This window comes from Ambystoma mexicanum, chromosome 3q (assembly GCF_040938575.1).
Source record: "Ambystoma mexicanum isolate Mex_15411 chromosome 3q, UKY_AmexF1_1, whole genome shotgun sequence".
In the NCBI taxonomy this organism is placed as follows: Eukaryota; Metazoa; Chordata; class Amphibia; order Caudata; family Ambystomatidae; genus Ambystoma; species Ambystoma mexicanum.
In genome coordinates this window covers 165,028,426-165,043,443 of record NC_090926.1, presented here as the reverse complement: position 1 = coordinate 165,043,443, position 15,018 = coordinate 165,028,426, and the positions used below count along the sequence as shown (strand labels likewise).

At 45.3% G+C, this 15,018-nt stretch overlaps 1 protein-coding gene across 2 annotated transcripts in view; it reads left to right on the top strand.

Annotated features, from left to right (window-relative positions):
- LOC138582272 (exendin-3-like) overlaps positions 1-15,018 on the top strand; it is a 106,908-nt gene that overhangs the window by 26,252 nt on the left and 65,638 nt on the right. For both annotated transcript variants that reach the window (XM_069653406.1, XM_069653408.1), the window contains exon 2: positions 13,779-13,887. In XM_069653406.1, the coding sequence (XP_069509507.1) occupies positions 13,787-13,887 (101 nt within the window). In that variant the 5' untranslated portion in view covers positions 13,779-13,786. The remainder of the gene's footprint in view (positions 1-13,778; positions 13,888-15,018) is intronic.

Below are 15,018 nucleotides of genomic sequence, written 5' to 3'. Positions count from 1 at the left end.
CAAAGTCAGGCAATTGATCAGAATCACGCACACCTGATGACCCTTTCCCTTCCCCACAGGGATAAAAGGTGGAGCCAGAGAGCACAGTGCGAGAAAGGCGAACACATCAGACAGCACATTGAGACGGCTGGCACACGGCAGTTCAAGAGAAGGAGAAAGGTGGTGGCAAGCGAGAGGGTTGTGAGGAGAGAAGTAACCTTGCCCAGGCCCACTGAATCTTTGTGGAGGAGAATCTGAGACCGCAAACAATAGCCAAAGTGTCATGCTGCAGATGTCAACAGTACACGGGGCAAGCCAATGCTGATAAGGCGGAGCAGAGGAGACCCCCGTGCCCGTGGTGCCGGCCTTGACTCCAAAGAAGCTGAAAGCCAAGTGGTTCATCACAACCGGTGAGTCGAGAGGAGAATCGATAAGACCGGGCTGTGTGGAGTGAGAATCGCAAAGTGGCAAGTTGTGAAACACACCTGATGAAGGGTGTGTAGGGGAGACCAACGACCGAGGGAAACCAACACCACGTGGGTGCCAACTCAAGAGACTCTGGTCAAGCCCCAAATTGAGAAACTACAGCAATCAGAAGGACATAGGAAGGTCGCCAAAGGAACTCAAAGTGGTCATACGTGAGGGTTGAGCAAAAGTTCTGTACAATCGAAAGACTTTGATCCATAAGTTGGCTGAAAGAAAAGTTAGTTAATCCTACAGGGAGAGGACACCCGGGAAGTGAATTCCAGGAGGTGCCGAATCTAGAATCCTGAGAAACAGTGTGTTTTGGAACTGTTTAAAAAGACATTTTCAGAGTTGTGGATCACAATGGAGAAGGGTTAGCCCAGAAGAGAGGGACCCGGGGGGTGAAGCCGTCACACTGTCAGAATTGTGAAATACAATACGATAAGGGTCAGCTCAGAAGAGCCATCACCCATATTGAACTTTGGAAACAAACTTTCATTTGTTAAAGGAACTTTTGTTTTGTTGTTTAAATACATCAGGCCCCAAAGGCAAGAGACTTTCAGAGGAAACGAGACATGGCCATCGACGGTCCTGAGAACTGCCATTGGAACTGTCGTCTCATGCTAGAGAAGCCCAAGACTGTAGTGTGCTCCATCAACTCCACCTTGCCCCATGCTCAAAACGTGGGGAAGGGAGACCCGGCCTACTGCCTCCTGACTTACCATTTGAGAACACCCCTTTCTTTCTTGAAACTTAACCCTACACTTGTTTGTATTTAGCGTAAGGAATTGGCAATAGTTTCTTTTTTTAGTATAGGCCCTTTTATTTGACTTGACACTACTAGGACTGTCTTATTATCGTTTGATAGTCAACACCCGTCCCCATCTTAGATGTAGGTTTACATTAGGTGTTTTTCCAACACGCATACCAGTTTTCATTGTTCAATTAACAGCCTTGAACTGTGTTCACTTGTGTCTGTCTTACTTGTTGTCACCATGAGTTCCTCAGAGTGCAAGATGGGTGGTTTGTCCTAGGCCCAGATTCAAGGTCAGACAGTTTAATAGGCCCAGCAAATGCCCACTGGCAATGATTCAATTTAGATGGAGGGAAGAAACCTCCATGCGCAACGTAGAAGCAAAAGACTCCATTGAGGTATATTGTCTCTTAGGGAATGAATGACCTTCCGGATCCCATAATGTTTGTGTTGCTCACTAGAACAAAGTCTAAGTAAGCAGCCAGAGAGGAAGCGCTTGAGGCCTTGGGCATGAGGTTTCTCCTGCTGGAATGTGCAAGAGAACAGGGACCCAGTTAGTGTCTAGTCAAGATCCCAAGCACACACAGGCACCTGATCATGTGGGAGAGAGCTCAGTGACCACTGATGTGCCTACCACAGTAGCCCTGGATTCAATGATTTCAGGGTTGCTTACTGGCATAGAAAAGGAACCAGAAATGGAGTACCAGGAGGCTTCACACCTCAGGGGCCTGCCAGAATTGAGTGAGTTTTCATCAGCTGGAGGACCAAGTCGGAAGGACTGCCCCACTCTAACAGGTCTGTGAAAGCAGGAAGAGGTACAGGCTTAGGGCAAGACCCCTGTGTTTGCTCAAGATGTACTGGGAGATTGATCGTCTGTACAGTGAGGGTAGGACAGCTGATTGTCTGCCCCTTTATAATGGGCATAAGAAATCAATAAATGTGTGTACTCCGGTCTTTTTTTCCAAACCTCTGATAAAACAGGCAGGGTGACCAAGGCCCCCTTAATTCCACCAGCACTAATTGGCTGGCCTTTGAAGGGAGTAGGGATGGACATTGTGGGCCCTTTGGATCCTTAAACCATATTGGGGGACTAGTACAGTTTGTTAGCGGTAGACCATGACACCCGGTGCCCTGAAACAGGTGGAGAAGACTCTGATAGGGATATTCTCTAGTGTCATTTTGACTAAAGGGGTAATTTCAGATAGTGACTTCCACTTCATATCTGTATATATGAAGGCAATGTGGTAGGTGTGTGATGTGACCAATACATTCTACACAGTTTTTCATTCCTAAACAAAGAGAGATTTACCATACCTCTGGGAGGCTTAATAGGCAGTCTGAAACAACACTGTAGGAGAACGTGGGACACTCTCCTGCTGTGCCTCGTGTTTGCTTAAAGAGTGCTGCTACAGAACAGAGTACAGTTTAGTCCCTTTGAGCTTCTGTTTGGCCATTATATTAGCAGACCTCTAAGTCTGGTGTGTGAAGGATGAGAGGGTAATCCCCAAAGCCCTTTGCACAATATAGTAGATTGCATACTTTGTTTAAGATCCAAAAAGGCTCTGTACATGGAACTGTCTACCAACAATCTCAACGCTAGTCAGGAGTTGATGAAACACTGGCATGACCAAAAGGCCACTGTGACAGAATATAATCCAGGATAGGTGGGTTGGATTTTGGTCCCTGTCAAGCTCTTCAAGATAAGTGGAGGTGACACTGTGTGATTCTGTAAAAGATCAGTGAGGTTAAGTAACTCATTGATACAAAAGCCCCTAGGCAAATGCACAGGGTTTTTCATATAAACTGGCTGTAACCACATTACAGCAGGGGTGACTTTGTGTTGGCTCTGGTGACTGATAGTGAATCTGAAGGAGACCGATCCCCACTATAGCGCAGGGATGGATCCATCCACTCATCCTTGATGGGAGTCAGGGGTAGCGGAGCACATTAATATACACTTTTCTTGACTTATAAGTAATCAAACCAGCTCTTACCAGTCTCCGGCATACCCGCTTACCCGAGTTCCTGGATTACCTAGGGTGTGCCACTGACTCCATCTGGTTTTCTCCGCCGAACTCAGGATGCCCAGCATCACTAAGAGAGGGCGATTGAACCCCTCCATTTGGGCCTCCCCCTGAGGTTGGTACAAAGTCATATGGGTCTTGTTGATACCATTCAGCTCCAGCATCTGTATAAGGAGTGTCGGATCAAAATCAGGTCCCTGGTCTGCATGAATCCTGGCTGGCCACTTGTGTGCACAAAATACTTTTCCCACAGAATGCAGGCAAGTCCGGTGAAATGCTAGTCTTTGGTGGGGAACCATTGCACATACTGAGTAAAGTGGTCTGTGCCCACCAGAATGTTCTGTACACCTCGCTGATCCATTCCTAAACTCAGGAAGTTGCTGCAGATTAGATGCATGGACGCAGAGGCCTGCAGGTGATGTAGGTATACTGCAGGATGAGCCACAGTGTTCCTGGTGACCCACTTGGTGCAGTGCTGGAAATAAGACTCTATGCCGGCTGATAGTCTGGGCCACAAAAACCTTGAGCAGACCAACTAAAAGGTTTTTTTACTGCAAACATGTCCCTGCTGGTCGTGAAGTGCAAACAATACAGCCAATGGAAAACCTGGTCTCCAACTTTGATTTCCTTGCACCGTACGCCACCCTTTTGCATGATCGTCTTCCACTCCTTCAGCACTGCAGCTTGCTCTAGATCTTGAGAGACATCTCTGGGCACATTCTCTCTCATGTACTTGTCTTTCAGGAATGGAGCAGTGCTAGGATCTCCCAGGTGAAACAAACGGATCTCATCTCGGGTCAGATGCGCTAGGTAGCTTAGATGCTACCAGACTGGTGATGTTCCAGTATACATCTGGCAGAGCCTCATCCGGGGATCCTAAGCAGTCCATGTATCTGGCTTTGTCTGCTCCTACTGGCTGACAGCCTGGCAGATCGCTCTGAGCCCTGCTGAAAACAACTCCTTCCACAAGGTGGATCCAGCTGTATCATCCGGTGGAGCATGTGGCCTCCCATGAGAGGGCATCAGCATTGATGTTATTGCACTCAGGTCTCTATTCACATACATCATGTGATTATTGTCTATTCTCACCATGCAAGTGGCACCGTAGAGTTTAATCCTGGAATATCTCTGTAACAGCCCACTTAAATGCCTGAAGTTCCAACTTGTGGATTGGGTAGTTCTTTTCCGCAGCATACATGTCTTGGCTGGCAAAAGCGACTGGTCTCACCTGACCGTTGGTCTCCTGGTAATGGACAGCTCACAATCCCTTCAGAATCACATCCACGTGCAAGATATACAGCAACTGAATATCTGTGAAGACCAGGACTGGTGCTGTGGTGAGGGTCTGCTTGAGCGCTTCGGAGGCCTGCTGGTATCAGTCAGTCTACCTGTGACCAAAGGACTCCCGTGGAAGGTACACATGGTGCACAGAGCTGGCAGTAGTGCCCCAGCTCCTTTGAGTGGGTGGTGTGGTGAACCAGAAGAAGGACTCAGATGAATGTGAGTCATGTTTCAAGGTTTTTATTACAAGAAAAGAAATCAAACACTTAACTTGCCCTATTTCTATGAGGGAAGTTCCCTACCTAACAAAACAAAAACTAATGGTGGTTGCTGAATTCCAAATGAAAGCTCTTTAGTACGAACCCTATCCAGCTAACTGGCCCTACCATTATAGAAAACACCCAACTAGAAGGAAAAGGGGAGACTTTGTACACTAGACATCTGCAAGGATTCTGCCTGGTCCGGTTTATACTCGACTTGTTTTCAGTCTTCCAAAGTTCCTTTTCCCTAGCAGGATATTCTTTCCAGCCTTGATACCAAATGAAGTCTTACAGTCTCTTTTAAAAAATAAAACTGTTTCTTGATGCAAACAGTTTGATTCCCCCAGGATTTCTTGAGAACACACACAAAAAAACATTTCCGTGCTTTCCTCCTTCAAGGCGTTGGGACTCCCCAAAGTTCTGCAGTCCTCAGACATCTTATTTTCTTTCACACCAGTTATTTTGAATACAGTAGTGGTTTTCCCTGGTTGGCCAACATTTTAGAATCATTCTGACTTTCTTAGCCTTACTTCAACTATTCATATCTCCATCTTTCCCTCTTTCACGTGTTAGTTGCATACTTGGGTTTCTCAGGCTCCCGTAACCTGAATAGCTTTTCCCAGACGCTATTCACAGTGTTAGAACTTTTCTCAGTCCCCCTTTCATAGGGTTTTTTACTCTCGGGTTTCCAGTGATTTTTATCAACGTTTGTACTACTCTCTCTCACCCTTTTATTGGATATTTGCACACTGGGCTTTCCCAGGCTGTCATAACCAGGATGTGATCCCCAGCTATTATTCACAATGTTGGTACATGTTTGCACCTTGTAGTAGTATGTCTTCTGTCAGGTCTCTCAGGCCCCCGAAACCTTGTCGGCTTTACCTGTGGCCATGCATCTCTGTAGCAACAGTATGACATACACAGAGCTCGCGGATCCGGGCTCCCTCATAGGGTCTGGTCTCGGTGTCTGTAACTGGTCTCCTGGGGCATCACAGGTCCTTTGTGGTCACGCCACTGTAAGAGACTGTTGTCTTTACATCTATTTCCCAGTTCTGACCTGGGCTTCTATGTCAGATAGAATGCCAACCCGTAGATGTTTGGTTAGGGTTTTGCTTGCCCTCCTTGCTTCCGCTGGCTCCGTGGCCCAGCGTGGCTCCACCCCTCTAGGACATCAATACTGCAGAGGCTCACCTCTGCGTAGTAGTCCCACTGCCTCCCTAGAAGTATCTCTGCTTTACAATCCATCATCTTCTTATACACGTCACAGAAAAAACTTGAACAGTGTTCTTCTTTGTTGACCAGAGCATTCAGGTTGTGTTCAGTATTGTCAGCATTGCCTGCAGCCAAGAGAGGTGAAGAAGGATCTTTGTAAAATTCTGTATTTGCCGGCGTAGTCTTTTCCATATTCATGTTCCATTCAGGAATGGGATTTCTTGTCCTCAAGAGGGGAGTCACTCCCGGTGAGGTCCCACTTGCCCAGACCCCTAGAAAGGGTCTTGTGTAGCATGCTCATCTCCCTAGCCTCAAAGGGTGTGTCTACACTCTGGGGAGAAGGGACAAATTGTCCAGATTCATCACAATGGGTATCCTTTGGTGAGGTCCTCAAGGGTTCAGACAGTGTAAGCATATCCCGTGACGAACCACCAGGTAATAGTTGCTGAATCCCAGGAAACTCTGCAAACCATTGAGGGTCTGAGGTTGTGGCCAGGTGAGAAAGTCGTCCATCTTTGCCAGAGCCATGGCGATGCCATCTTCGAAGTCAATGCGTCTGATGTACTTGATGCTTGTCTGGTAAAACTGGAACTTGTCCACACTGGCCTTTACCCCTTGTTCCCATAGGTGATCAGCTCCTTCATGAGACCCCTTTTGTGTTCCTGAAGGGTCCTGCTAAAAAAAATGTCATCCAGGTAAAACAGCACCTCCAGGAGGCTCACGTTTCTCACCATCTTCTCCATAAGGCGCTAAAACATCGCTGGCATACCGGAAATCCCCTGTGGCCTTCTAATGAACTCATAGAATATGAGAGGGCAGATAAAAGCAGTCTTCTCACAATCCACTGGATGTATCAGTATTTGGTAATAGACACTTCGCAAGTCCAGGATCGAAAACCACATACTCCCAATCAGGCAGTCTAATGCCTCATCCACCCAGGGCATGGTGTATTGGTCAGTAATAGTGTGGATGTTAAGCAGACGATTGTCAATGCACATCCGCACATCCCCGTACTTTTAAGGGTGATGACAATGGGAGAAGCATGGGGCTCCTGGATGACCCCTTCCTGAAGTAGAATGCCCGGTGGCAATATACATCGTTCACATCTCTTGGGGCCAGGAATCGAGCTTGCTCCCCAAAAGACGTCTAATCAAAACACACTTGGATCAGGTGTAAGGCAAGTTGTTCCCTCAGATTGTCTTTGTCCCTTTCTGAGAACAATGAGTCTCCAAAGTCCAAGTTCTTTGGATCCAGCGACGTACTGGATGGGCTTGTGGTAACACTCGCTGGGGCTACAGAAGTGGTCAGGTGGAGCTGTGCTAGGAGGGTGCCTCCTAATAAGCATACGGTCCGATTGGTCACATTTGTGAATGGTACCTTGATGATCATCAGGTCCATGCCGCCCGTCGTCACCAGGGTCCATTGTACCAGTAAACCCTGTTGGTGCTTCCCATGCTCTGGTACTTCCATCACCAGACGCCTTGGGCCTTGTTCCCCGATGACTTGCACTATGCATGGAACCATCATGGTGGCGTAAACTGGGTTAGTGGTCTGCATAACTGGGTGCTGCAAACATCTCCAACATGTCCATTGGGTGGTTCTGAGGATTGGATCTCTTTTTGTAGGTATGCCTGCTGGCACATTGAGTGCCTGATTCTGTGGCTCCAAAAACTCCATCCAGCGTGCACATTATATCCACCATGGTGAGGTCTGGAAGCGTGGCACAGAGATTCTGGATGACAATCTTTGCAGGACCTTGCCGACTCTTGATGACGCATCACTGCTTCTCCTGAATAGAAGCTCTCTAGTTGTGAATCATCTGATTGGTCTGTCCAAATATGATATTCCTCTTTACTTCTAGGAGTAGGTTTCTCCCCATAGAAGGGTCTCTGGCAAACTTAAGGGACATACTCAGATGGTGCGGTGATGGTCTTCTGCAACATAACTTTAAAAGCATCCGGCATGTCGGAAGTGATCTGTCTAGCGCCTCTATCGTTGAATGTAGCACTAGCACGCATGCTAGGCCCAGAGGAACTAGGGTTGCTTGCGGTTGCAGCCATGATCAGACCTAAACTGAGCGCTGTGGGATGACTGGGCACAGAACTGGACAAGAGAGGGTTTGGGCTAGGAAAGTATTGTGTGCTAGCCTGTAACCCCATCCAGGCCGAGTTCCTGGATCACCCTGGATGTGCCGCTGTAGTTCAAGGATTGGGCCAGGAAAGGCAACACGCATGGGAATTCCTTAAACCCCTAACAAGAAGCACTAGATTAGATTAAATATACAACACAAGGAAAGGTGGCAAAAGAATGCTGGTGTATGGTGTTTAGGTATTGGTTGGAACATATATATGTATATTGTTATATTGCTTACTAATTATGGAGTGTACTTTCCTTGACACTCCAGGCAGAATGTTATCTTCAGAATGTATCTTATGTTTTAGTATTCCAAGCACAGCAGTTGGTGTAGAGCAGTTGAGGGAAGAGCTGTGATGGGGGTCTGTTCCTTATTATCTCAAATAAAGAAGATATATAAACCCACTTTCCTATTTGTGGTTTATAGCATAACATTGACGACGAGGATCCTGAACGCTCAGACCCCCTGCACTACCCAGGAAACGACGAGGTGCACATTTTGTATGCTGATCCCAGTAAAGCTGCCATTGTATCCCGAAACCAGTGTGCGCGTGTCCTGACACCCTGTGAAGCATTCATTGCACCGTGAAACCCAGGTTGTGCTTTCAGACACCCTGCATCAACCACTCCTCCTCCGCCGGGGCCAAGGAGGGAGCTGTGTAGGCGTGACCCCACACCTCGAGGTAGTGTTGATGCGGCCAGTGTATAACTATGAGCCTGTGACAGTTGTGCCCTCAAGTAAGTGTAAATCCTCCTACACAGCCAAAGCTGTCCATCCTGATCTGTGTGCTCTCTGCATCGTCTCCCCAGAGCTATCGTAGATGAAAGAGGCTACGTTCTCCGCGGATGCGCAGACTGCGTATGCGCAAAGGAATAGGAGCAGCAACATTTCGCCTGCAGTCACATGCTTCACGCATGCGCTGCATGCACTTGTCAGGAGAGGACAGGCAATTGTGCATTATTATTAAGCATTTATATAGCGCTAATAAAACCCTCATGTATCTGAATGCTGCTTATTATTACCCACGGTGTGTGGTGCTCATTTATCGACCTCGGAAAGATAAAATGCTCAGTTTTGTCCTGCCGGGATTCAAACCTGCATCAGCAGGCTCTGCACAGATGTCAAAGCGAGCACTCTACTCGCTGTGCTATCGGACCGGCTAGTTTGTACACATTACCGCCTCTAGCCAATTAAGTGAATGTTGATAGTGCAAACGAACTGGAGAATGCATTGCTCAAATTGGACCTACATTTTTATCCCAAGACAAGCAACATATTAGAATGCTATAATTTTGGCATTCGTTCACAGGTGCAGAGCAAGAGTGTTGAGGAGTATGTGACAGCACTGCGAGACTAAGCACTGTCCGGCAAATTTAAGGATTCATTTGATGAGCACATATGTGATCAATTTATGATCCACTGCAATTCTAACAAAATCAGAGAAGAACTATGGCTCAAAGACAAACCCACATTATTTATTTATTACATTTATATAGCGCGCAGGCAGCCCAGGGGCATTGTGGCACTGTTACTTGTAGGGGAACTTAGTTACAGGTACAGGTTGTGCCATGGGTTACAGTAAGGCAAGATCCTGTGTTAAGCGATAAGGAGTATCATACACCATAATACATCATACACCATAGTACATCATACATGTTAGTCATGAAGGTTTAAACATGTGGGGTTGGTTAGGTGAACAAGGTAGTTTTCATGGCTTTGCCGAAGGCAATTAATGAGGGTTCAGCTCGCAGAGAGGTGGGCAGGGTGTTCCAATGTAAAGCAGCAAGGTAGGGGAAGCTGGCGCCACCTGCTCTAGCTCTTTTTACCCTGGGTACGGAGAGCATATTGGCATAGGGTGTCCTGGTAGGTCTAGTGGAGGCGGCTGGGTGGATTCTCTGGGATAGGTAGGCTGGGGCTGAGAGGTGGATGCATTTGTGGGTGATGCTTAACGCTTTGAATAAGATCCTTTCCTTTATGGGGAGCCAGTGGGATGCTTTTCTGGCAGCAGTGATGTGCTCTCTCTTGGCAATGCCTTGTGCAGAACGCAGGGCGCTGTTCTGGATTATTTGCAGCTTCTCGAGGTTTTTGTTAGAGGTCCCTAGAAAGAGAACATTACAGTAGTCTAGCCGGAAACCAGTTATGGCTCCGGCTATGTTGGTGCAAGTGTCTTTGGACAGAAACGGCCTGATTGCTTTGAGGAGTTTTGCATGGTAAGCCGCAGAGGAGGCGATTGCATTTACTTGTCTGGTCATGGACAAGTTGGAGTCAAGATAGACCCCTAGTGTTTTTACTGTGTCCAGTACTGGAATTCTGATTGAGTCAACGGTAAAGTGACTAAACTGGGTGTCAAGTTTCTTGAGGGTGTCTGGGGAACCTACGAGTAGGAGCTCAGTTTTGTCGGAGTTAAAGCAAAGGCCGTTGATGGCCATCCACATTTGGATTGTGTTGTATATGTTGTTGAGAGTTGCGCAGTCAGTGTCATAGTCACCTGTTAATGTGAGAAGGATCTGAGTGTCGTCGGCATAGTTGGTGTATGAGATGCCCATGGCGTTGAGGATAAGAGGGGGCGGGTAAAGATGTTGTATAGGGTAGGGGAAAGGCAGGAGCCTTGGGGCACACCACATAGCATGATGGTGGGTGACGCAGTGGCTAGGTCAGAGAAGACCTGCATGGTCCTGCCTTGGAGGAAGGAGGTGATCCATGTGGTAGCTTCTTGGGAGAAGTTGGCTGTGGAGGTGAGGTGATGGCAAAGGATGTCGTGATCTACAAGATCGAAAGCTGCAGAGAGGTTGAGGAGGAGGAGCAGGACAGGTTTGCCTTGGTCCCTTGCGTCATCCATTTGGTTTTTGAGGTCGAGTAGGGCGGTTTCTGTCCTGTGTCTAGGCCTAAAGCCAGATTGTCTTAGTCCTAGGAGGTTATGCTCTTCGAGGAAGTGCTGGACCTGCAGGTAGGCTGCCTTGTCTAGAATCTTGAGGAGGAATGGGACTGTGGTTATGGGGCGGTAGTTGTTAGGGGAGGTGGGGTCAAGTGTCGGTTTTTTTATGAGAGGTGGGACCCATGCTTCCTTGAGGCATGAGGGGACTTTCCCGGTGGTGAAGGAAGCATTGACAAAGGCTGTTAGGAAAGGGGCAAGGGTGTCTGCGCAGTCTTTGATGATGGAGGCGGGGCAGGGGTCTCCTTTGCGATTAGACGAAGTATTGGACATAGCGAAGAGGGTTGAACATTCATTGGCATGTGTTGCAAAATTGTCACAAAAGAGAGTCCTGAGGTGAAGTGGAGAAGCTTAATATAGGTGACGAAAAGCAAAAGAAGAAAACAAGGGATAAATCTGGGGTAAAAGGAGCTAGTGATCTCAAGAATAGTAAAGCAAGAGAGGAGAGGAGAACGCTTGTGCTTCCGGTGTGCAAGCAATTATCATTTTTCTGGATCATTGGCATGCCCTAGAAGAAGGACAACAAAATATTTGTTACTTGAAATTATAGTCATGCGCCCTCTTGCTTTGAGAAAAAGAGAACAAATAACCCTTCTTCTCCGTATTTTGTGAGAAATGTGACTTTTATTTAAACATATTCGATGTTTCTTATGGTGCCCTTTGTGATAACGCGTGTTTCGACGTTCACAACGTCTTTCTCAAATCAGGGCTGATCATATTACATGTGCAATTTGTGCAATACATTTTCAAAAAGTAATAATTCACCAAAATTATAATATTGGTTGTATGAGAGCAACATATGAAATTCACATATTCATTCCATAAATGCATACATTTGGATGGCCAATTTTGGGGAGGGGTAAGTGGTAGGAGTGTTAGGGAGATTTGAGGAAAAATGTACAATAAGTAGACAGAAAAAACATTAAATTAATAAAAAAGAGAGAAAAATGTGAATCACTTGGTTAATGACTGTAAACCCATTTTACTATGTTCAGACAATTCAAAAAATTCTAAAAGGTTGGTGGATATAGTACACGTTTCATTTAACTCCTTACCTAATGTTGTTCGTTCAAATTTCATTTTTTAAGTTTTTCACAAGTCATGGGTTAAATCCCTGAAATAAAGAAAATGAAGAGTTGTATGATGGTCACCTTTGTTTGTGTGACTCTTTTTAATTGGCTACCTTTATGTACGGTAAAGATATTTTCTTAAATCATGTCTTTTATGACTAATTCCGCTTTTTTTCAAAAATTTAGGCTGTGGGCTGTCTGATCGTAACAATCAATCCGTTATAGTTTCTTGTTTGTGTAATAAACAATAGGCCAAGCGAACAAACCTAGTAGTTGCTTTTGCTAAACTCAGTCTTATTTAAATATGCATTGCTTTTTTCACATGCAGAATGTTATCTTCGGAATGTATTTTATGTTTTAGTATTCCAAGCACAGCAGTTAGTGAAGAGCAGCTGAGGGAAAAGCTGTGCTGGGGGTCTGTTCCTTATTATCTCAAGTAAAGAAGATATATAAACCCACTTTCCTACTTGTGGTTTATATATATATATATATATATATATATATATATATATATATATATATATATATATATATATATATATATATTACTAAAGGGCCTGCGGTGGCAGCCCTGTAGTCATGGTTAAATTGCTCAACTCATAGAAAAAGCACTTTTTGGGCATCTTATAACTTTGCACCCCCCGCCCGGACGAATGCTTGCTAAACATTGTATCAAAAGTATATACTCCCCTCATGGTGATTTTTTGAAGTTTGCGGTTATGCCGGGAGGAGGGGTCAAAATTATTGAAGAGGTCCCAAAATGTGTGGAAAACTTCAGATGCAATGGAGTAAAATGAAGCCGCTGGATGGAATTTAACAAAATGTACACCAGGAGCGGCGGCTTGGTCCTGAAAGTGTGTTTTTGTAAATTTGCCGTAAATCTATCCAGTAGTTTAAAACAAAATGGCCAAAAAGTAGATACAAATAAAATGAGTGATATCTGGGTTCGGTCCGCGGACTCACTTCCTGATTCGGGGTCCGCAGACACCTTTTGACCAATCAGGCTCTGGTGTGATGTCCATGCACATCGTACTTGCCCACTGATTTGTCGGTTAAAAACGTGAGGTGCGTCAAAACATTTTAAATGGAGGCCATGTTGGATTCGCGAACATCACCCTTCGTGCGCAGATGCCGTGGTAAGAACATATTAAAAAACACAACATTGCACTTGTTAAGCAAATGAAACCATCTCTGGGGAGTTGAGGAGTGATGAGGATGGGATGGGATGGGATATGGCCATAAAAAGCCAAAAATCTTTTTTTTTCTTCTCCGATGTTACATAATGCAATGCCTTATCAACATTTCTTCGGCATATTCCAAAACTTCTCCATTGACTGCATCACCGGAAGACTCACTTAATGTCCCAAGATGGTATTGTTATTTTATATTCTTGGCCCTGGTTGGTTTGTTGTAGTCTGCCTTTCTCTCCATGTATGTACCATGCTATGATATTGGGTATATTGAAACTAACATTGTTTTAGATTGTTGCCTTTTAAATTTAAAACTATGTTTGTATTTCTGTTCTGTGTTCTGATGCACTTTGGTGCTATACCGGAGCTTAACAAATGAATACACTGAGCAACTTCCCCTTTGAAGGGCTGGCTGTCTTTACGTTGTCATACATTTCTACTGCTGTCATCCTCATCTAATGTGGGTTTGTCTCTTTAGAAGACCCGATGAAACGAGTACAGTGGATCTCCTTAGCCGGAGTCTTGGTCCTGGTTTTGGCACCAGCAAGTCTGCAGATTTTCGTAAAGGATTCCTCTGATGAGTCCAGGTAAGAGGCCTACATAGTAGTGATAACATGGACTATTTATAGAGTGCACACTAAAAAGTGACCGGTTTCTTGGCTTTTTGCATAAGTTGCTTATATTGCAAAGCTAAACAGTACTTTTTCCATTAGCCCGAGAAGACTGAAAGACTGACGCAGTACTCTTATAGATGTGAATTTGTGACTCTTCTGTTTCTTTTACACAGATCTCTGGAAGAGGTGCTTGACCCATATTGAGCTTTTATATCAGCTTAATTATAAGTGCCAGGATATTATGCAAGCCTATGCAAAAAGGACAAGTATACTTGTTCTTGGCACTTAAGGGGTTTTAACAATGATCTATATTCTTTGTGCTTGGTCCGATGGACTTCTTTTTTGTGCTAACACCATTAACACGGTCACATTTCGTTCTCATTTTATGAGAATGGTCACGGGTTATAAACAGAACTTTTCCCAGCTGTCGCACAATTAGTTTAAAGCACAATCAGTGCAATAGAAGCTGACCCATACGTATCAAGTTATAGTAATTGCCGACTGTTGTAGCAAAAAAGTATAAAGAGCATATCTCGAGTGCGGGATGTTTACCAGTGCAAAGGCCTGGTTATTGAATGCACTGAATGTTGAAGACTCTGGGGGCTGCCACTCAGTGGCAGAGGTAGCTTTAGGTACCAGTGGGTGTTGGTGGCTCCTGAGGGAGCACTGCAAGAGAAAACAATTCAAGTTCAGTTGTGGCTGGTGAATATTTTCAGTGTCGTGGCATTAACATCTTCCCGTAATTAGTGTAAGTGAATGAGACAAGTGAGGGAGTCCCTAGTAATGCAGTAAGTCTCAGGTTTGAGGGATCGGGCGCCTTCTCCCCAAGAAACCTTTAAAAATAATGGGTTGAAACTGTGCTTTTTCAGCACAATTATGAAGAACAAATGGGGTAAAAAGCCATCTAATTTACAATGGGGTTTCCAGAATACATGAAAAAAATCCAGTAGCCGCCAGGTCACCAACAATACGCAGGAATATTTTAAAACATTGTCAAGTTAACCTTGCAACAATATTAGAAGTTTGCACTGTCTCTGTAAATCACTTTAAATAAACTGCACCCATTGTAGAGGCCAGCTTTGCAACTGTAATACACTTTCACAT